This window comes from Hyperolius riggenbachi, chromosome 9, assembly GCF_040937935.1.
Source record: "Hyperolius riggenbachi isolate aHypRig1 chromosome 9, aHypRig1.pri, whole genome shotgun sequence".
Taxonomy (NCBI): Eukaryota; Metazoa; Chordata; class Amphibia; order Anura; family Hyperoliidae; genus Hyperolius; species Hyperolius riggenbachi.
This window is the reverse complement of record NC_090654.1, coordinates 57030011-57052448: the sequence shown is the minus strand read 5'-3', so window position 1 is coordinate 57052448 and position 22438 is coordinate 57030011. Positions and strand designations below refer to the sequence as shown.

The 22438-nt window shown below is 47.6% G+C and overlaps 1 protein-coding gene across 4 annotated transcripts in view; it reads right to left on the bottom strand.

Moving 5' to 3' along the window:
• The window catches only part of TADA3 (transcriptional adaptor 3), a 40342-nt gene that overhangs the window by 8796 nt on the left and 9108 nt on the right, over positions 1-22438 (bottom strand). For all 4 annotated transcript variants that reach the window (XM_068252819.1, XM_068252818.1, XM_068252816.1 and 1 more), the window contains exons 3-6: positions 16273-16520; positions 12912-13017; positions 6507-6648; positions 3683-3786 (exon numbers count right to left, since the gene is read on the bottom strand). In XM_068252819.1, the coding sequence (XP_068108920.1) occupies positions 3683-3786; positions 6507-6648; positions 12912-13017; positions 16273-16520 (600 nt within the window). The remainder of the gene's footprint in view (positions 1-3682; positions 3787-6506; positions 6649-12911; positions 13018-16272; positions 16521-22438) is intronic.

The following is a 22438-nucleotide window of genomic DNA, read 5'->3' as shown; positions in this document are numbered from 1 at the left end:
TTCATCAGGCTGTCCCCCGTGCAGTGTCTGAAATACATACCTCTCTTGCATCTTTGATCATATATGCATGCATGTCCTCAGTGTCTGCATTTCCCCATGTTGTAGTGTCTGCCTGCACTGTGTCCCCAGTGTCTGCATGTCCCCTGTGTTGCATTGTCTGCCTGCACTGTGTCCCCAGTGTCTGCATGTCCCCTGTGTTGCATTGTCTGCCTGCACTGTGTCCCCAGTGTCTGCATGTCCCCTGTGTTGCATTGTCTGCCTGCACTGTGTCCCCAGTGTCTGCATGTCCCCTGTGTTGCATTGTCTGCCTGCACTGTGTCCCCAGTGTCTGCATGTCCCCTGTGTTGCATTGTCTGCCTGCACTGTGTCCCCAGTGTCTGCATGTCCCCTGTGTTGCATTGTCTGCCTGCACTGTGTCCCCAGTGTCTGCATGTCCCCTGTGTTGCATTGTCTGCCTGCACTGTGTCCCCAGTGTCTGCATGTCCCCTGTGTTGCATTGTCTGCCTGCACTGTGTCCCCAGTGTATGCGTGTCCTCGGTATATTCATGTCCCTGGTGTTTGTGTCCCCCGGTGTTTGTGTGTCCGCGGTGTCTTAACACATATAAGTAGCTGCCACATAGTCATCTGGCTGTCCCCGGTTTCCCATATACGTACCGCTCTTACAGCTTTGATTATCGCGCTGTCCCCGGTACTGCCGTAACTTGTAACAATCAGGAAGTTCCGGACGTCTGTGCAGGGAAATGCACCAATCAGGCAGAGGGCGCTGTGATTGGCCACAATGACGGAGAGGTGGTCCCGCCCTCAACACCATCACTCGAGCATTGCACAGCATGATTGGCGGTTGAGGCAAGCGCCCCCACCTGATTGGTGCATTTCCCTGCACAGACGTCCGGGACTTCCTGATTGTTACAAGTTACGGCGATACCGGGGGACAGCGCGATACTCAAAGCTGCAAGAGCGGTACGTATATGGGAAAATGGGGACAGCCGGATGACTATGTGGCAGGCTGGCAGCTACTTATATGTGTTTAGACACCGCGGACACACAAACGCCGGGGACATGGAATTACCGAGAACACGCAAAAACACCAGGGACACGCAAACACCGGGGACACGAGTGCAGGCAGACACGGGGGACATGCATACACTGAGAACACGCAAACACAGGGGACATGGAGTGCAGGCAGACACTGCAGCGGGGGAAATACAGACATCGCAGACATGGGGTAAAAAACACAGGCACAGGTCCAAATATGTAGCATTCGGACTATAAGACGCACTGACTTTTCCCCCCCACTTTTGGGGGAGAAAAAGTGCGTCTTATAGTCCGAAAAATACGGTATATTGCGCTTCTCTCCCCACTTTTCTGGACTCAAAGTGCCAGAGCTGCAACCACTAGGGGCTGCTCTATAGGCAGTAGCAGGGTTAGGGAGTCTTGCCCAAGGGCTCCTTACTGAATAGCTGCTGGCTTACTGAATAGGAAGAGCGGAAATTTGAACCACTGTCTTCTGTTTCAGAGGCGGGGCCGGGTGCATTTCACCAGTACACTATCCATCCACTGGCACTGTTATCTCAAGACATTCAAGGAATATTTAAGTCTGAAAAAAATCATTTTAACTTACCTGGGGCATCTTGCAGCCCTCTGGAGCCCTCCTGCGCCCACAATGTCCTCCTGGTCCCCTCTGGTTAGCAGCAGCGACCCCCACAAAGATGCCCTGTCGCTGCAAGTCGCTGGCTACTGCACATGTGCGGCACCGAACAACACGCACCCTGATAGTGCTTCCACTGTTGGGAGCGCTCTGCGCATGCGCAGTAGCAATTTTCAAGCAGAGTGCTTCCAGCAGTGAGAGCGCGGTCAGGGTGGGCGTGGCTCGGGTCCACGCAATGCGCAGTAGCCAGCGACTCGCAGCGATGGGCCAGCTTTGTGGGGGTCGCTGCTGCTAACCTGAGGGGATCAGGAGGACGTTGTGGGTGCAGGAGGGCTCCAGAGGGCTGCAAGATGCCCCAGGTAAGTTAAAATGATTTTTTTTGCAGACATATATTCCTTTAGATACTAACAATTTAGGTCATACTGACACCCCAGGGGCAGTGAAAGTGAGAACTGGTGCAAAGCAAATGGGGGAGGAGGGTGGTCAGGAGGGGAGGGCAGCCAGAGAAAATAGTAAAGAGAGGTGCAGGAACAGAAATGTGGGAAGCAGCATACAGCATAGAAAAGTGAAAGAGCAAGGGAGAGGCAGGAAGGCACAGGACAGTCTTCTGTCCAGCAGAATAAAGTACTCTTAGCATCAGAGCAAATCATCATACTAATACCAGGACATTACAGCTGAGAGGTATATCTCCAGTGTGCAGACTTTCTACCATCTACCCCTATAGCACCACTTCAGCAACTTCTTTCAAGTTAGTGGCACAGCATGCCAGAGTGCCATCTGCTGCAATACTGATCAAGATCTCATTCCTGCTGTTTCTCACGAACCGGCTCACCTCCTCCTTCAGGCTGACACAAGCCTCTGATATTCTCCCGTCCCGAGGAGAGGCAGCTAAGTTCACCAGCCACAAGTAGCAGAAAGTACAGGCACCCAGAATGCCCTCCTCCTGACATCCACACAGCCCTGGACAGATGCACGCTAAATTACTTAAATTACACAGAAAGCTAAACAAGGGGGAGGGGGAGAGCGGGCATACAGTCCTGTACACTCAAAGAAAGTGTAATACTAGTTCTGTCTGAGAGGCTGCGTGCTCACCCCAGTGCTGTTACTTCGTACCCAGTTCAGCCGGAACTAAAAACTAATTGTCGGAACAGAGCACTGTTAATGTGTAGGCGGAAGGAGAAATAGTCCCTATCTCCTGCCTGCCTCTCTGAAATAACCTCCGGCAGAGGGGGATCTGTGGCTGATAATGGCTGGGTTTGCGTAAATGAAAATAAGAATACAGTCAGCCAGGACAGGCGGGCCCCCTCAAGGCTGTGGGCTTCATAGCCACTGCTATGGTTGCTATAGTGATCCCTACGCCCATGCCTGGAGTACAGACTGCTCAGAAATGCCTTTGCATGAGTAAAAACCTGCATGGAGCAAGTACTGTAACATACCTGAAGTAATTCGTTTCAACAGAATATAACTCAGTATAACAGAATTACAATCTATCAAAACATACAATTAAAACCCTGACTCCCAAAACTTTATTGACTGTATATTTATCCAGCCTACCTTTGACCCAAAATTTATGTCATCTGTATGAAAATCACAATCCACGCCCCCAGCATCTAATGTGGAAGCAGCCATCTTACATAATAATGTAATAACCAGTTCAATCAGGAATTTTGCACTCAAGAAAATACAAATAGAATCGGTTTAACTTGCACACAGAAGCTCTCTGTCAAAAATCTGCTTTATCCTCTGCATTCAGAGATAAAATAAATAATTTGACTGCATTGCTGCACTTTGCAGCCCAGAGACTAATAAGGCTACAGAAGAAAACTGAACTAAAAAGAGTTTATTCTTAGAACTTGTGGCTAATCTAGTTGAGCAGAGGGGAAATATGACAGTAGTTCCACTTTACTGTACTCATGTGTGCACATAAAATCAAGGTAAGCAAGCTGACGTAACGGCTGAATGGAATCCTTGTATTGTGCAGAGATAAGCTGAAGGGATTGTTCCTTCTCAAATGTTGAATTTAACATAAATTACCTCAACGAGTGCCTGAAGGAGTCGCTGCGTCAGGTGACCAAATGGGCAGCCGTCCTCTGGCTGGTCATGCTGGGATTCAGATTTCTTCAGCATGGAGTCCACATCTAAAAAGGAGCAGAACATGACATTTTTGTTACAACTCTGGAAGTTATGTTAGTTGAGTCACTCCACCAGGCTGATAACTAGAGGGGGCTTGGAGGGAGGTCTGGGGCTGCTGTACACACACGCCAGATTTTTAAAAATCGTCTAGTGTGCTATTTGTATACATCTTCTAGGTGAGAAACTCAAAATATCATTTTAGACGCAGAATTAGCATTATGGTCAGGATCTTGTTTTGTTTAGGCCTGGGGGTGTCAAAACTTTATTAGGCCAAGGGCCATATTGCCGTTCTTGAGAGTGCTAGGGGGCAAAACTAACTAAATTAAACAAAATTTTTGCTGATTGCTGTTAGGTACACTATTCCTGTGACATTTTGGCAAATAAAACATTTCCGTGGGAAATAACCCACCATGTGTAGTTAGGACAGTGGCAACTGTTCATAAGTGACTGTTACTGCTGCTGGCACAGTGGCTGCTGCTAATCCGTGGCTGTTACTGCTGCTGGCACAGTTTTGCCTGCTAATCAGTGGCTGTTACTGCTGCTGGCACAGTGGGGGCTAGAGCTGAATGATTTATCGATTTAAAATCGAAATCGTGATCACGTAAAACGATGATTCCATGATCGTGAATGCCGCGATTTCTCATGATATCCCTCCCGCAGTGTATCAGTTCAGCCAGGCAGAGGCAGTCCATCTTCCGCTTGCCGCTCTGTGTAAGTAGCGGCGGCATAGCGGTTCTAACCAGCTCCTTCCTCCTTCCTAGTGCCGCCTCCACCTCTGACGTCATCACAGGGCTCAGCCTCTCACTTTCTTCCTCCGTCTAGCGCTTCATTGGCTGGGCGGGCGGCTGCGGCAGGGTCTCACACTTTTGCACCGCCCAGCCTGGCACTTCATCAGCTAGGCGGGCAGTAGATGCCGCCCACAGGCTCTCGGTTCTCTCTTCTCCCGCAGACTCTCGTGCTCTCTTGCTCCTAGTATAGCGCGCCACGGAAGGCCTGTCAGTCAAGAGTTTGGCCAGGCAGTGACAGACAGTACTACTACCTACTACGAGCCAGGCATCTAGGCTAAGATTTATTATGGCTCCGCCCCCTGCCTCCTTTGCAACTCTGCAGAATGCACATCAGATCACTCTGACACCCTGTGCAACTCATTCTGTGTGTGTGCGCAAGACGATGTGTGCTGTGGGCACTGTGCATTTGAGCTGAGGTGACTGTGAGCTGGACTGTGTGATATATTAAAGCTTGATTGAAAGAAAATTGTGAACCAAATCGAAATCGCAATTTCTGACAGAAATCGTGCAATTCAATATTTTCCTAAAAACTTTCAGGCCTAGTGGGGGCTGCTAATCAGTGGCTACTACTGCTGCTGTGGCAGTTGCTAATCAGTGGCTTTTACTGCTGCTAATGAGTGGCAGCTGCTAATCAGTGGCTGTTACTGCTGCTGGCACAGTGGCAGCTGCTAATCAGTGGCTGTTACAGCTACTGGCATAGTGGCAGCTGCTAATCAGTGGCTGTTACTGCTGCTGGTACAATAGCGGTTGCTAATCCGTAGCTGTACAGCTGCTGGCACAATGGCGACTGCTAATCAGTGGCTGTTACTGCTGCTGGCATAGTGGCGGCTGCTAATCAGTGGCTGTTACTATTGATGGCACAGTGGCAGCTGCTAACCAGTGGCTGTTACTGCTGCTGGCACAGTGGCAGCTGCTAATCAGTGGCTGTTACTGCTGATGGCACAGTGGTAGCTGCTAACCAGTGGCTATTACTGCTGGTGGTACAGTGGTAGCTGCTAACCAGTGGCTATTACTGCTGGTGGCACAGTGGTAGCTGCTAATCAGTGCCTGTTACTACTGATGGCACAGTGGCAGCTGCTAACCAGTGGCTATTACTGCTAGTGGCACAGTGGCAGCTGCTAATCAGTGGCTGTTACTGCTGCTGGCACAATAGCGGCTGCTAATCCGTAGCTCTACAGCTGCTGGCACAATGGCGGCTGCTAATCAGTGGCTGTTACTGCTGCTGGCATAGTGGCGGCTGCTAATCAGTGGCTGTTACTACTGATGGCAAAGTGGCAGCTGCTAACCAGTGGCTGTTACTGCTGCTGGCATAGTGGCAGCTGGTAATCAGTGGCTGTTACTGCTGCTGGCACAGTGGCAGCTGCTAACCAGTGGCTATTACTGCTGCTGGCATAGTTGTGGCTGCTAATCAATGGCTACTACTGCTGGCATAGTGGTGGCTGCTAATCAATGGCTGCTACTACAGTGTTGGCTGATAGCCTTCAGGTGAGCAAAAAGGGAGGCAGACCAAGAAAACAAGGTGGCCCCTGCATGTGGCACCACAGCAACTGCCTGCATGGAACTAACAACTGTAGAGAACTCTGGGGGACACTAGAAAAAGGCTCAGCAGGCTGCATTTGGCCCCCGGGCCGGACTTTGGACATGCCTGGTTTAGGTGGTCAACAATGAGACGTTCCAGGCACCAAGCTGTCAGGGCTCCTTAAAAATGATGGTGGGCTTGAGTTTTTCTAGTATTGTTGTTTTTAATGCTACCATCTCCTGAATCAGACAGACTGTGAATTCCATATTAATTTGCCCCCCCTGTTAGATCAATGTATTCTGTATCTGGAAGTGCACGTAGCCACATGTGTATCTAAGCATCATGACTATGGCATTCATTGGATGACACAGCTGGACCCCTTCTGTACTCAGCGAGGGCCGGTCAGTAAATGTGTTACCTTTGGAGTCCAGTTCGGTGAGTGGGCCCAGGGCACCTTTCTTCTTATCTCCAGCCATGGAGGCCCTGGTTCCATCTTTCTGCTCCTCCTGCAGATCCTCCTGTGCCCATCGCTGAGAATAGTGCTTCCCGAGGGCAGGAATCTGGTACAAACAAAACACTGTTAAAAAAAGGAACCACAACAGAAATCTTCTTGAAAATCTGCTGCTATAGAAGATTAAATAGCAATAGGAGGCGCCCTTAGTTCTTGTATATCTTACTTGCCATATAATAGAATAATCAGAATAGTGATGTTTGCCTACCTTATTCAAAGGAGACTTCCAAATTGATTAAAAGTTTTTATATGAATACTTTAATGTGATCAAGCACTTCAGACAACGCGTTTCGCGGTTCAAACCGCTTCCTCAGGTCAGGTAGTGTGCCTTGCCATAAAGAGCAGAGATCCTGGGCGCCAAACGATTGCTAGAAAGCGTGAGCGTGCTAAAATACTCATGCACGCTCTGGGGGTCACGTGGGGACGCAGAGGGGGCGGCACCTGTGTGGTCATCACCACACAGGTGCCGCCCCCTCTGCGTCCCCACGTGACCCCCAGAGCGTGCATGAGTATTTTAGCACGCTCACGCTTTCTAGCAATCGTTTGGCGCCCAGGATCTCTGCTCTTTACAGCAAGGCACACTACCTGACCTGAGGAAGCGGTTTGAACCGCGAAACGCGTTGTCTGAAGTGCTTGATCACATTAAAGTATTCATATAAAAACTTTTAATCAATTTGGAAGTCTCCTTTGAATAAGGTAGGCAAACATCACTATTCTGATTATTCTATTATATGGCAAGTAAGATATACAAGAACTAAGGGCGCCTCCTATTGCTATTTAATCTGGTGTATCACCCCACCACGTGGGGCCTTCACGACCTTTGGAAGTGAGGAATTTTTTCCAAGGAGCAGCGACCAACCCGAATAAAAGACCGAGTGGGGACGGGACTTCCCCACATGCGCAGTCGAGTGGTTGCCTCATTAAGCAACCTATGTTTGTGAGTAGTATATTCTTACATTTTATTTATCTCTTGTATCTGAGATAATGCACTATAAGGGCTCCCGGCGTCCCTGTGGTTTTTTTCTTTTTCTTCATGCTTACACAGCTACCTGCTGCTATAGAAGGCTGCCAGCACAGGCTTACACTACAAGAAGGGACTGTAACAAGATTAAGGTGGCCATAGATCACATGGTGTATGGCCAGATCGACCATTAGGCAGATCCCTCCGTATACATCACTCGGTGTATGGCCAGATCGACTATTAGGCAGATCCCTCCGTAACTGAATCTGATCAGAGAGGGATCTATAAGCCTGGCCACACACTGCATAGCACCACGGCACATGTGACATCACAGCATGTGCCAGCATCACGTGGAAAGGCACTCGCGGTGAAACAGATACATTGGAGGAGGCAAGGAGTCCTGTTGGTGGATAGGTGAGCCTTTGAAGAGGAACTCCAGTGAAAATAATGTAATAAAAAAAAAGTGCTTAATTTTTACCATAATTATCCTATATAATAATAGCTACAGTAAGTGCCCCTGCGTCATCCGGTCTCTGTGTTCGTGTGTTGCGCTACTGCGCATGTGCAGGATGGACAGCCGCTGGGACAGGAGGACGGGGCGAGGGAGACGGACGGGTGTGCGTGCGCGGCGGACAGGTGCATGTGCGCACGTGCATGGCGGACTGGCGGCAATTTGAAAAGTCCTAGAGCCCATTTTTTAAACGGGCTTAGGTCAACTAGTGTATAAATGATTTAGTCAGTGTTTGCCCATTGTAAAAGCTTTCCTCTCCCTGATTTACATTCTGACATGTATCACATGGTGACATTTTTACTGCTGGCAGGTGATGTCAGAGAAAGGAGATGCTGCTTGCTTTTTTGGCAGTTGGTAACAGCTGTAAACAGCCATTTCCCACAATGCAAGGAGGTTCACAGACAGGAAACTGTCAAAACCATGGTCCTGACATCACACTGTGGGAGGGGTTTCACCACAATATTAGCCATACAGATCCCCTGATGATCCGTTTGAGAAAAGGAATAGATTTCTCATGGGAAAGGGGGTATCAGCTACTGATTGACATGAAGTTCAATATTTGGCTACGGTTTCTGTTTTTGCATACTCCTATGTAGAAGAAATTACTTTACATTTGATACAGCCATAGAAAAACAGAAAGCACCATTCTTGGGCAGTAGTACTGTGCAGGCGCAGAATGCTCCTGGTGATGGCACGAGCTAAGCCCGGCCATGCATGCGCAGAATGCCCCTGACCGGAGGACATTCAGGGCCGGATTCCAGATGATCCAGGTGGAGGAAAAGGACGGCGAAGGGGGCGATCAGCCTGGAGGGGCTGGAAGAAGCCACAGGTATGTATACATTTTTTTCTCCCTCTCCATCTCAGGTTCCCTTTAAGCTAAAACACTTTTGAGAGTAATCTCCTAGACCTCTGTATAGGGCATGCTTGCTCCAGAGAAGAGATTTAGAAAGCACTCAAGCCCAGGCCTCCAGAATTTTCAGTCAGGATATTTTTCAGGAGGCCAACATGACATCTTCAAAGGATCTCTAATAATATGGCAGATAATCTTAGCCCATTTACTTGAACTCTCTGCACAGAGTTTGTATGTTCTCCACGTGTCTGCATGGGATTCCCCCAGGCATTTCAATTTCCCCCCATAAGCCAAAAACATAAAGAGAAGTTAATTGACTTCACAAATTCCTAGACTATGATAGATACACGACTATGGTAGAGATTAGATTGTTAGCTGAGCTCCTCTGACGAAAGTTGGTGACAAGGCTATATATACTCTGTAAAGCACTGCGGAAGCTCTGAGCGCTATACTATAATATGTATGTATGTATGTATGTATGTATGTATGTATGTATGTATGTATGTATGTATGTATGTATGTACACACACACACACACACACACACACACAAACATATATAATGTGTGTGTGTGTCCAACTGCCAAATAGTGTGCAAATAAGGCGGCTGGCTAACATATTTGTATAGATCCTTTTCTGGGAGTACTTTTGTAATAAAAAAATAAAAATAAATGTAATATTAAGAATCTCCCAGAGGAGATGGAATAGTCCAAGACTGGTCAGATCTCTATGATATTTACGGCTATTATAAGTGACAGCAACACAGGAAAAAAATTATTTATAGTGCATCTTACTGTTGCAGAAATGTACATTTTATATGTAGGTATTTAACATTTTTCGCAATAGTAATCCTTTAACCCCTTCCTTCATAGTACTCTCTGGCCCCTTAAGGACCAGAGGCTTTTTGGTTAAAAAAAACCCCAAAAAACGGGGCTCACTAATGTCTGGCCACACTGACCCATCTATCTCTCCGCTCTCCCGTCGCTGCAGCCCACTTGTTCTGCTGTCGGTATGAATGCAGAGCTCTGTGAGCCGATTTCATTGGCTCCTGACCGTGTGATCACTGAGAGCCAGAGTGATCACAGCGTCAGGAGTCAAAGAAATCGGCTCCTGGTCGGCTCAAGGAGCTCTGCAGTCATACCACCAGTAGGGGGAGTGGGCTGCAATGACAGGAAAGTGGCGCGATCAGCAGTAGCGTTCAGCGCGGTAATTGAAATCTACACCCTGGCAGGGATAACAGGTCCAAACACAGCGTAGATTTCAATTACAAAGGTCCAAAGCGGTTAATAGGTGGTGACACCCAGGGCCGAGCCTGGGCGGGTGCTGCGGGTGCAAGGCACCCAGGCGCCTGCCTCTGAGAGGCGCCGCCCGGCCCCGCTCTCCCCCTGTGGCCGCCGCCGCCGCTTCAAGCTCCCTCCCTCTAGCCGCCGCGTCAGACCTCGATCAGGCGGGCAGGCGCTAGGACCTAGCACGCCGCACTGATATGCGGAAGTGACATCACTTCCGCATATAGAGCGGGTGCGTCCGGCGCCCTTTTCCTGGTCGGGTCGCCCGCTGATTGAGGTCTGACTAAGGGCTGCTGAAAGGTGAGGGGGGAGCGGAGGAGGGAGCGGCTGCGGCGGGGCGCGCTCCTGTCACTCACTAGCTATCCTGGGCACAGATACCACCTGGCTACCTATCCTGGGCGCACATACCCCCTGGCTACCTATCCTGGGCACAGATACCACCTGGCTACCTATCCTGGGCACAGATACCACCTGGCTACCTATCCTGGGCGCAGATACCACCTGGCTACCTATCCTGGGCACAGATACCACCTGGCTACCTATCCTGGGCGCACATACCCCCTGGCTACCTATCCTGGGCGCACATACCCCCTGGCTACCTATCCTGGGCGCACATACCCCCTGGCTACCTATCCTGGGCGCACATACCCCCTGGCTACCTATCCTGGGCGCACATACCCCCTGGCTACCTATCCTGGGCACAGATACCACCTGGCTACCTATCCTGGGTGCACATACCCCCTGGCTACCTATCCTGGGCACAGATACCACCTGGCTACCTATCCTGGGCACAGATACCACCTGGCTACCTATCCTGGGCACAGATACCACCTGGCTACCTATCCTGGGCGCACATACCCCCTGGCTACCTATCCTGGGCACAGATACCACCTGGCTACCTATCCTGGGCACAGATACCACCTGGCTACCTATCCTGGGCGCAGATACCACCTGGCTACCTATCCTGGGCGCAGATACCACCTGGCTACCTATCCTGGGCGCACATACCCCCTGGCTACCTATCCTGGGCGCACATACCCCCAGGCTACCTATCCTGGGCACAGATACCACCTGGCTACCTATCCTGGGCGCACATACCCCCTGGCTACCTATCCTGGGCGCACATACCCCCTGGCTACCTATCCTGGGCGCACATACCCCCTGGCTACCTATCCTGGGCGCATATACCCCCTGGCTACCTATCCTGGGCGCATATACCCCCTGGCTACCTATCCTGGGCGCATATACCACGTGGCTACCTATCCTGGGCGCATATACCCCCTGGCTACCTATCCTGGGCGCGTATACCCCCTGGCTACCTATCCTGGGCGCATATACCGCCTGGCTACCTATCCTGGACGCATATACCCCCTGGCTACCTATCCTGGGGACATATATCCCTGGCTATATATTCTGGGGACACTGTCTGTTTGTCATTATGTGCATTTACTGGTGAAAATCTCTCTTATGTGCATTTGCTGGTGAAAAGCTGTCTTCTTATGTGCATTTGCTGGTGAAAAGCTGTCTTCTTATGTGCATTTGCTGGTGAAAAGCTGTCTTATTATGTGCATTTGCTGGTGAAAAGCGGTCTCTTGTTATGTGCATTTGCTGGTGAAAAGCGGTCTCTTGTTATGTGCATTCGCTGGTGAAAAGCGGTCTCTTGTTATGTGCATTTGCTGGTGAAAAGCGGTCTCTTGTTATGTGCATTCGCTGGTGAAAAGCGGTCTCTTGTTATGTGCATTTGCTGGTGAAAAGCGGTCTCTTATGTGCATTTATAGGTAGCCAGGTGGTATCTGTGCCCAGGATAGCTAGTGAGTGACAGGAGCGCGCCCCGCCGCCGCCGCTCCCTCCTCCGCTCCCCCTCTCAAAAGCGGTCTCTTGTTATGTGCATTTGCTGGTGAAAAGCGGTCTCTTGTTATGTGCATTTGCTGGTGAAAAGCGGTCTCTTGTTATGTGCATTCGCTGGTGAAAAGCGGTCTCTTGTTATGTGCATTTGCTGGTGAAAAGCGGTCTCTTATGTGCATTTACATGGGGAAAAGCTGTCTCTTGTTATGTGCATTTACATGGGGAAAAGCTGTCTCTTGTTATGTGCATTTACATGGGGAAAAGCTGTCTCTTATGTGCATTTAGTGGGGAAATTTTGTCAGTAAAAATAATCTTTTGTCAGTAAATTTTTAGGTATTTGTCAGTAAAAAAATAACGTGAAAGGTTGGCAACACTGGCAGGCTGCGCGGCGCAACGGGAAAGATACAGGCAGCCCACCTCACGCTTGGGCTTGGCGGGGGGAGGAGCCTACGACAGCGAGAGTAGGGTGGCCGCAGGCAGCCATAAATACGCAGTGTGTGACTGCGTCGCACTCGCAGAGCCTCTCAGCCTGAGTCAGTCCAGAGACTAGCAGACTCGCAGGAAGCCAAAGCCAGCCAGGAGCAAACCCATGGAAGAGGGGTAGGAATGGGGTATCACATGCATGCGGAAAGAGGTGAATGGTTATGTGGTTGGGCGCGGTAAATTTAACCACTCCCATAGGCGCCAGAGAAAATCTTGCACCCAGGTGCCAGGCACCCCAGGCTCGCCCCTGGTGACACCAGCAAATATATGGCTTATTATTTATAAGTCTGCATCATTACACTAATCACAGCACCAAACTCAACTGCGTGCTATACAACTGTTCCTTTATTTTGTGCTGAAATCATTTGCAGGCCTACTTTGTAGTAGTCAGCTTCGTCTTCCGGAGTTTTGAGGAGGTCTTCCAGCACTTTGATCTCTTCTGAAGTTATATCAGCGCAATACGGTTCTACGGAGGCCCAGAATCTGAAAGATGACATGAGACAAGGTCTGAGCAAATACCTGCAATACTGCAGGGCTTATCCTAGCTACACACATGATTTAGCTGCAATCCATCAACAACATTTTTAAAATCGATAAGACAACTGCATCTACGCAATTCAAATTGAGTGGTTAAAAACAATTGTTGAACTGCTAACCGTTTATCGAATTGACAACACCGAAAATGTTGATCTGACTTAAAGGTAATGTGACCCCATATTTAAATAAAAAAAAGTCAGATACTCACCTAATGAGAGGGAAGGCTTGGTCCTAATGAGCCTTCCCTCTCCTCTCCCGGTGCCCTTGGTGCTGCGCTGGCTCCCCCGTTCGCATCCGCCGCCCTGGGGACTTCGGAAGTCTGCGGGAGCCGAGTCCTCCCGAAGGCAGTTGGTCTCACGCGAGTGCGTCATAAAGGGCACGCGTGCGCAGTGTAGAGCCTTTGGGAGCACGCGGGCTCCCGAAGCATTTCCGAAGCCTCCCTTCGGCGGGGGAACAGCTGTATTTGACCGAAACGGTTGAATACCACTACGGGAGAGCCAACGCAATGACGAGGACCGGGAGAGGAGAGGGAAAGCTCTATGGGACCCAGAGCCTCCCTCTCCTTAGGAGAGTATCTGACTTTCTTTTTAATTTAAATATGGGTTCCCATTAGCTTTAACCATTTCAGCCCGCGGTTTGTTTTCACCTTATGGTCGAGAGGCATTTTCACATTTCAGCGCTTCTCCCATTCATTCCCCAATAACTTTATCACTACTTACCACAAAATGATCTATACCTTGTTTTCTCCGCCACCAATTAGGCTTTCTTTGGGTGGTACATTATGCTAAGAATTATTTTATTCAAAATGCAGGTTAGGGGCAGGGCTGTGGAGTCGGAGTCGGAGTCGTGGAGTCGGAGTCGTGGAGTCGGGCAATTTTGGGTGCCTGGAGTCGGAGTCGGGAAAAAATGCACCGACTCCGACTCCTAATGAATTTGTAACTGTAATTAAAATAGAAAATATGATAAAATGTTCTATTTCTCAGATAATAGTCATTAAAAATAATGTATATATACAGTAATAGCTGTGCTTAGTCCACAAAAATGAAATGCTGCTTCAATAAAGCAGTCCCCGTATTTTTAAGGTCAGATATACATATCTGATTGTGACTGTATATATGATGTGTACACAGGAATCTCTTATATATGTTACGGCCAGAACCCGAAGTGTGGCCACTTCTAGTTCTGGCCGGCCACTTCGGGTTCTGGCCGGCCAATGCGCGAAGTGGCCGCAGCGCTGCGGCCAATGTGAGAAATGTTTTGTTGACGCCGTCTCGCCGCGGCCAAATTGATGACAAACTTGCTTAATTTTAATGAAATGTAGCCGGCGGCAATGTCATAGATGAAGCCGCCGGCTTTCGCGCACTGCCTCTCCCCGATCCACCCTCCCTCCTCTCCCCGCCTCCCATTACAATACATAGCAGCCGGCGGGGACATGCAGCCGGAGAGTCGTTCGTCGCGGCAGGGGAATCCTGCCGTTCCTGCAGAGCGGGTGCTGGCAGAAGCGATGTCTGCAGCCTCCCCCGCTCTGCTGCCCCTGCTGCGACGAACGACTCTCCGGCTGCATGTCCCCGCCCGGCTGCTACGTATTGTAATGGGAGGCGGCGAGAGGAGGGAGGGGGGGATCGGGGAGAGGCAGTGCGCGAAAGCCGGCGGCTTCATCTATTCTATGACATTGCCGCCGGCTACATTTCATTAAAATTAAGCAAGTTTGTCATCAATTTGGCCGGGCGAGACGGCTGTAAACATTCCATTTCTCACATTGGCCGCAGCGCTGCGGCCACTTCGCATATTGGCCGGCCAGAACCCGAAGTGGCCGGCCAGAACTAGAAGTGGCCACACTTCGGGTTCTGGCCGTAACATATATACTAAATAACATCTATGCTGTAAGAATAAAGCCTGATGTGTAGCCGTGTCACTAATAGAGATGGTCAACGAGATGGAAATAATTCTGCATTGATGCTGATTTATGCAAATGTATGCACTCCCTTTGCTGATGAAATCAAATAATTTGATATGTTATTAAAATTTGGTTTGGTGACTACAAATTAAAGGGTAACTGAGACGGATGAAAAGTAAACTGTTATACATACCTGGGGCTTCCTCCAGCCCCCTTCAGGCTAATCAGTCCCTCACTGTCCTCCACCACCCGGATCTTCTGCTATGAGTCCTGGTAATTCAGCCAGTCAGCGCTGTCCGGCCGCATGCCGCTCCCACAGCCAGGAACATTCTGCACCTGCGCAATAGTGCTGCAAAGGTGTAGTATGCTCCTGGCGGCGGAGTGTGTGCATGCGCACTACGCCTGACTGGCTCAAGTACCTGGACTCGTAGCAGAAGATCCAGGTGGTGGAGGAGGACAACGAGGGACTGATTATCCTGAAGGCAGCTGGAGGAAGCCCCAGGTATGTATAAAACTTTAATTTCATCTGTCTCAGGTTTACTTTGTTACACAGTAGTAGTATACTCTACATATGCACTCCCCACAGAGCTGCAGGGAATCCACTGAGAATGCTGTTCACATTGAACACAGAGGTCTGTTTACAATCTCCTCATTCCCCTGCAGAGTACCTGCACATCATTCTTACATGTACCCACACTTACATTGCCTAGGGCCTGATAGATGTTCTTTGTTCCGGTTTGTACCTTTTACAAGTACTCTTACCAAGGACTAGTTTTAGTCTAAAGGGAATAAATATAGTAGTCTACATATCCTTCTCACTTCAGTTGTCTTGTAAAATTCCTAAGCGTTGGCAGTTAAGAGACGAATTTCATGTTACATACTTTTAATCAACAAAATTGTAATATGCAAATTAGAGGAGTCGGAGTCGTGGAGTCGGAGTCGGTGGAATCCTAAACTGAGGAGTCGGAGTCGGTGGATTTTTGGACCGACTCCACAGCCCTGGTTAGGGGAAGTGCCATTGCTTACCTGGGGGGCTGCTCCAATAGCCCCCCAACCATGTGGAAAACCCCATCATTGCCTGGAGCAGCCGCAGTTGAAATATTCCGCCTGTGCCATGCCAGGAGATGCATGCCGCAATGTATTCTGGGATATGTAGTACATAGGTGTGAGTACATCTTCTGCCGGGGACATGTACGGACTACAGCTCCCAGCATGCACCTATTTTGACAGTGGCTTATACCATATGGTATAGAGACTTGTCTACAGTGGTCCTGTGACGATCACAGGTGAATGGGGAGGCATACCTGTTTGGGGCATCGTTTTTAGGAATTCGTGGGACATCCACCGGATCATCTGTGAACTCATATTCCTGGATCTTTGGCTGTATGTTCCTAGACTTGGGCCTTCCTGGTCCTTGTCCCGACGCATGACTTCCTTTCCCCTCTAGTTTTGGTTTCTTGGGTTTATGTTTGACAGGTGTGCCCGGTTCCTGCTCCTTCCCCAACTTCATAAACCTCCGGTCTCCTTTCTTGTCTTGCCAATCGGTCAAGATCTGAAATGGAATAACAAAAACGAACATTCTGTAAAAAGTCCAAACGTCACAGCTGCCAATGATCTGTATATGTGTCAAATATTATTGCACTACAGGAGAAACCTGCATTCACCTCTCTTCAAATAGAACTGAGCATGCATTGTAACGCCCAGTAACCCATTAGCAGCTTCAATAGAGTTATCTTGTCTGTTATTGTCTCACACTGCCCCATAGTGACAAATGCCTGTAAATACACATTACAGCAATACTAATTAGAAGCAAAAAAATGTAACAAAGACAAAGAAATGTGCTAAAATAAATTGGCCTGGAGTACTTGCAAGTCTCTACATAAATTGGCTGCTAAAGAGTTGAGGTCCTTGCACACTGTCCTCTTTCCCTGGGGACCCCCTTCATTCAAACAGCGCCATTTACACTGCCAGTAATTGTCGCAAAAAATAAGTAAATAACCTGAAAAAATCAATTAACCCTTCGCACACTCACATGCAAAATGTTCAAACAAATGCATTCACAGATTTACTCATCCAGGCACAACTGTTATCCCTACAGCTAAATTAAAAGCCAGGGTTTTAGTTCACAGAAGAATGCATTCTTATGCTTAGTCACCTATACTGCGCAGAAGTACCCAGGTAAACATAGGTGTCCTAACTCTGGCCCTGTAACATGCATAGTGCAGACATGCAAACACAATCATTGCATCAAACCTATCAATGGATTGGGAGCACACATCCTAACTTCCTCTCCTGGGAAAGACAGTGCATCTTACCAATCGCACAAGGGAGCTAACATTATGTGTCCATGTGCACCATGCGCATACACCAGCATAAGCTGTCTGCATGCTGACAAACATACAGGGGAAGGGGGAGTGCACCGAATTGGACCCTAGCCACAGGGGTCAATGATAAGAATAAACATACATATATCCAGGCACATCGCCTCTAGTTAGGACATTAAATAAATTATTAGGGACAGGGAGGTGCTGAAGGGGGTGTGGCTAGAAACAGAAAAAAATCAATTAACCCTTCGCACACTCACATGCAAATGTTCAAACAAATGCATTCACAGATTTACTCATCCAGGCACAACTGTTATCCCTACAGCTAAATTAAAAGCCAGGGTTTTAGTTTACAGAAGAATGCATTCTTATGCTTAGTCACCTATACTGCGCAGAAGTACCCAGGTAAACATAGGTGTCCTAACTCTGGCCCTGTAACATGCATAGTGCAGACATGCAAACACAATCATTGCATCAAACCTATCAATGGATTGGGGGCACACATCCTAACTTCCTCTCCTGGGAAAGACAGTGCATCTTACCAATCGCACAAGGGAGCTAACATTATGTGTCCATGTGCACCATGCGCATACACCAGCATAAGCTGTCTGCATGCTGACAAACATACAGGGGAAGGGGGAGTGCACCGAATTGGACCCTAGCCACAGGGGTCAATGATAAGAATAAACATACATATATCCAGGCACATCGCCTCTAGTTAGGACATTAAATAAATTATTATTAGGGAAAGGGAGGTGCTGAAGGGGGTGTGGCTAGAAAACAGCAAAAATCTATTAACCCTTCGCACACTCACATGCAAATGTTCAAACAATTGCATTCACAGATTCACTCATCCAGGCACAACTGTTATCCCTACAGCTAAATTAAAAGCCAGGGTTTTAGTTCACACAAGAATGCATTCTTATGCTTAATCACCTATACTGCGCAGAAGTACCCAGGTAAACATAGGTGTCTAAGCATAAGAATGCATTCTTCTGTGAACTAAAACCCTGGCTTTTAATTTAGCTGTAGGGATAACAGTTGTGCCTGGATGAGTAAATCTGTGAATGCATTTGTTTGAACATTTGCATGTGAGTGTGCGAAGGGTTAATTGATTTTTTCTGTTTCTAGCCACACCCCCTTCAGCACCTCCCTTTCCCTAATAATTTATTTAATGTCCTAACTAGAGGCGATGTGCCTGGATATATGTATGTTTATTCTTATCATTGACCCCTGTGGCTAGGGTCCAATTCGGTGCACTCCCCCTTCCCCTGTATGTTTGTCAGCATGCAGACAGCTTATGCTGGTGTATGCGCATGGTGCACATGGACACATAATGTTAGCTCCCTTGTGCGATTGGTAAGATGCACGGTCTTTCCCAGGAGAGGAAGTTAGGATGTGTGCTCCCAATCCATTGATAGGTTTGATGCAATGATTGTGTTTGCATGTCTGCACTATGCATGTTACAGGGCCAGAGTTAGGACACCTATGTTTACCTGGGTACTTCTGCGCAGTATAGGTGACTAAGCATAAGAATGCATTCTTCTGTGAACTAAAACCCTGGCTTTTAATTTAGCTGTAGGGATAACAGTTGTGCCTGGATGAGTAAATCTGTGAATGCATTTGTTTGAACATTTGCATGTGAGTGTGCGAAGGGTTAATTGATTTTTTCTGTTTCTAGCCACACCCCCTTCAGCACCTCCCTTTCCCTAATAATTTATTTAATGTCCTAACTAGAGGCGATGTGCCTGGATATATGTATGTTTATTCTTATCATTGACCCCTGTGGCTAGGGTCCAATTCGGTGCACTCCCCCTTCCCCTGTATGTTTGTCAGCATGCAGACAGCTTATGCTGGTGTATGCGCATGGTGCACATGGACACATAATGTTAGCTCCCTTGTGCGATTGGTAAGATGCACTGTCTTTCCCAGGAGAGGAAGTTAGGATGTGTGCTCCCAATCCATTGATAGGTTTGATGCAATGATTGTGTTTGCATGTCTGCACTATGCATGTTACAGGGCCAGAGTTAGGACACCTATGTTTACCTGGGTACTTCTGCGCAGTATAGGTGACTAAGCATAAGAATGCATTCTTCTGTGAACTAAAACCCTGGCTTTTAATTTAGCTGTAGGGATAACAGTTGTGCCTGGATGAGTAAATCTGTGAATGCATTTGTTTGAACATTTGCATGTGAGTGTGCGAAGGGTTAATTGATTTTTTCTGTTTCTAGCCGCATCCCCTTCAGCACCTCCCTTTCCCTAATAATTTATTTAATGTCCTAACTAGAGGCGATGTGCCTGGATATATGTAAATAACCTGGATTAATTTTGAAGCGGTGGACAGAGGCACCCAATTCATTGACACTGAATAGGGCTGCTATATACTGCACACTGAGGCAGGGAGCCCAGACAGCGAACAGGAACTAAAAGATACGTAAGGTAGATTTACTCCTGGAAATTTGTTTTCAAAATTAAACTTTTTTTTTTTTTAAACCGACCACACATGATACATTACTGATTGTTCAATCTTACCACTTATATGTAGTATAAAGAAGTATAAAGCTTATCAAAACAATCTTTTCCAAGTATTTTTAATCTGTTGACCCTTATGCTACATAGATTTGGTAAATCTGTACAATCTGTACCCCTTGGCTGCAGCTGCTGTCTGTCTGGATTCCAGGCCTCCCGACCGACTCTGGATTACCGGTAAGTAGATAAATACTTGCTCTACTTGCATAACATATGTATTGCACTGTCCACATTTTGATTTTTGTAGATATGCATTTTTGTATAGAAAAAAAAAGAGAAAATCCTTCTTAGAATTCTCCATCTTAACTGGGTCTATTTTGTAGCCAATCCTGATGTAATTTCCTCCCTTACTCTTCTCTGCCTGATTGTGTGTGCATTGCCCGCCCTCCTCCAAGTCTTCAGGCACTCCCACCCAGCTCTGCAATAGAAAGTGCATTGTCTCAGCATGAGAAATATTGGCCAATCAGAGAGAAACAGAGGTGTAGGAGGGGGAAATAGGAGGGAAAGAGGCTTCAGCCAATCAGGCTGCATTAGTTAAGTCTGAGGGGAAAGTAAAGAAGCAAAAAAAAAAAAAAAAACCCAGCATGCCCTGCAACTTCCTTTGTGTGGCAGATGTACCAAATAAGAGCCATGGGAACTGGGGAATGTTGTTTTATGAATAAGAAAACTGTCACGGAACAGCCGTGAGAAACTAGAACGCAATCGGTTTATTGCGCCGATCGCCCTGGATGGTAGTCAGGCCAGCGATTTAGAGATTGACATTCCGGGTTTTTTTTAAATAGGAAGTTTTTTTTCCCCCTGCTAGCAGCTGGCAGGAAGACTGGCCCTGTGACTGCTGATTAAGCCAGAGGTGTAAACTCAAAGTTTGTCTAAGCTGATCTCACATTCAGATGTTAATTGAAGGAGCCAACAGGGCCTTTCATAGACGGAGATCCCAAGAAACAGACACAGCTGGACTCCAGTCAGGCTGACTCCAGCCTTAGCAGGAAGAAATGAATGTACTATATAATCTTTTGCCCATTTACAGAATACAATAAATAGGGTGGTTATGAGAGCGGTATCATTGGATCCGTAGGGTCATGCTGGATCTCTTGATACCAGTCGAGAGGGGCCCGGGGCCCCTACAACCCAGGTATGAATCTACCCAGGACCCTGATCTGCTGCACTAGCCATGTCGGATATCATATTAATCTGTATTTTCCTCCAAGTATGAAGCTGTTACCCCCCTAAATGTAACGTGTATGGTTCAGGAGTTACAGCAATTCATAAGTTTAGCTCTAAAATCTCTCAGAGGGAATGAACTGTCATTTGCTGGTAGCTCAGAGGGGGCCGGCATTGCCACACCCCCAAACCAGCTTCATCAAAAAGCACAGAGCCAGCAGGCGGGCTTGAGTCCTCCACCCTGAAAACATCTTGAACTCATCGGTGCCAGCTTGAGGATATGCTGGCATCCACCTGGTCTGAACTCTGAACTTTGATTGAAACCGAGAACTCTGATTTTTCCCACAAAAAGGACATCTTTCCAGGAACTAAGTATTTTTCTCCCTTCTTTTATTTTTTATACTGGCTATTACTGTTTTAATAATTGTTGATTTTAATAATTGTCTGTATATATTAATTATTTATATTGCTGTGAATAAAAGACTTCCTCCAAGTCATTCACTGTTCCGCTACCCTGCTTATCAGCACACACAGAACTGATCCCGGGTCTCTGAAGATACGCTACTGTTTGTTTGTTGTTGGCTAGACAGAATACCGTGTGTTTAACCGTTTTATTCGCAGGACTAGTCAGTCAGTAAATCGGGTCCACTGGCCCATACCAGTGGTGGTGGCAGATACCGTGGAATCGTGTGTACGTTGTAATTACCCGTGTCTCACAGGCTCCCTTCTGAGTTGTCTGCGGCTAATTCTTAACGGTTCCTGCGCATTGACTGCGACCAGAGTTCGCACGATCCGTGCGCTGGCACCGTTTAGAAGGCTAAGTGCGGTCAGCCACTAGGGCTCCTGTGACAAAAACTAAGAGTGATTTCTAACTTTTGGATTACCTGGTTATCATCCTTAAAGTGGCCACACACACAATACAATAAAATTATCCAATTTTACGGCAATTTGATAAAAACGATCGGATCTCCCGGAAAAAAACACGAAAACTTTTTTTTAATTCGACTCAAAAATCTGATCGGATTTCCCGTTTTCTGGGATTCTTATCGATCTGGAATGCCATTTATTTTCTTCAATCTTTCTAAAGATTGTATGGTGTATGTGTTAGATTGTCAGTTTATTAATACACACCCAAGCAATTTTCTCAGAGTTTCCAATCATTTTTATCATAATTGGTGAAAAATTTAACATAGGTGTGTGGTACATTGGTCAGATTTTTGAAACGTTACAATCAGTTAGAAAAACTGATTGCAATTCTTAAATTGAACAGATATTAAAAAAATTGTATGGTGTGTGGCCACCTTTATTATTGTTTACGCGATTTTTGATTTTATGCCCGACAGTTACACTTTAAAGCGGATCTGAGCTGAAAAACTAAAGGTCCGTAAACACGCCGGACTGGAGGCAACGACGGGTCCGTCGTCACCTCCCGCTGGGTGGGCGTTCCAGCGACAGT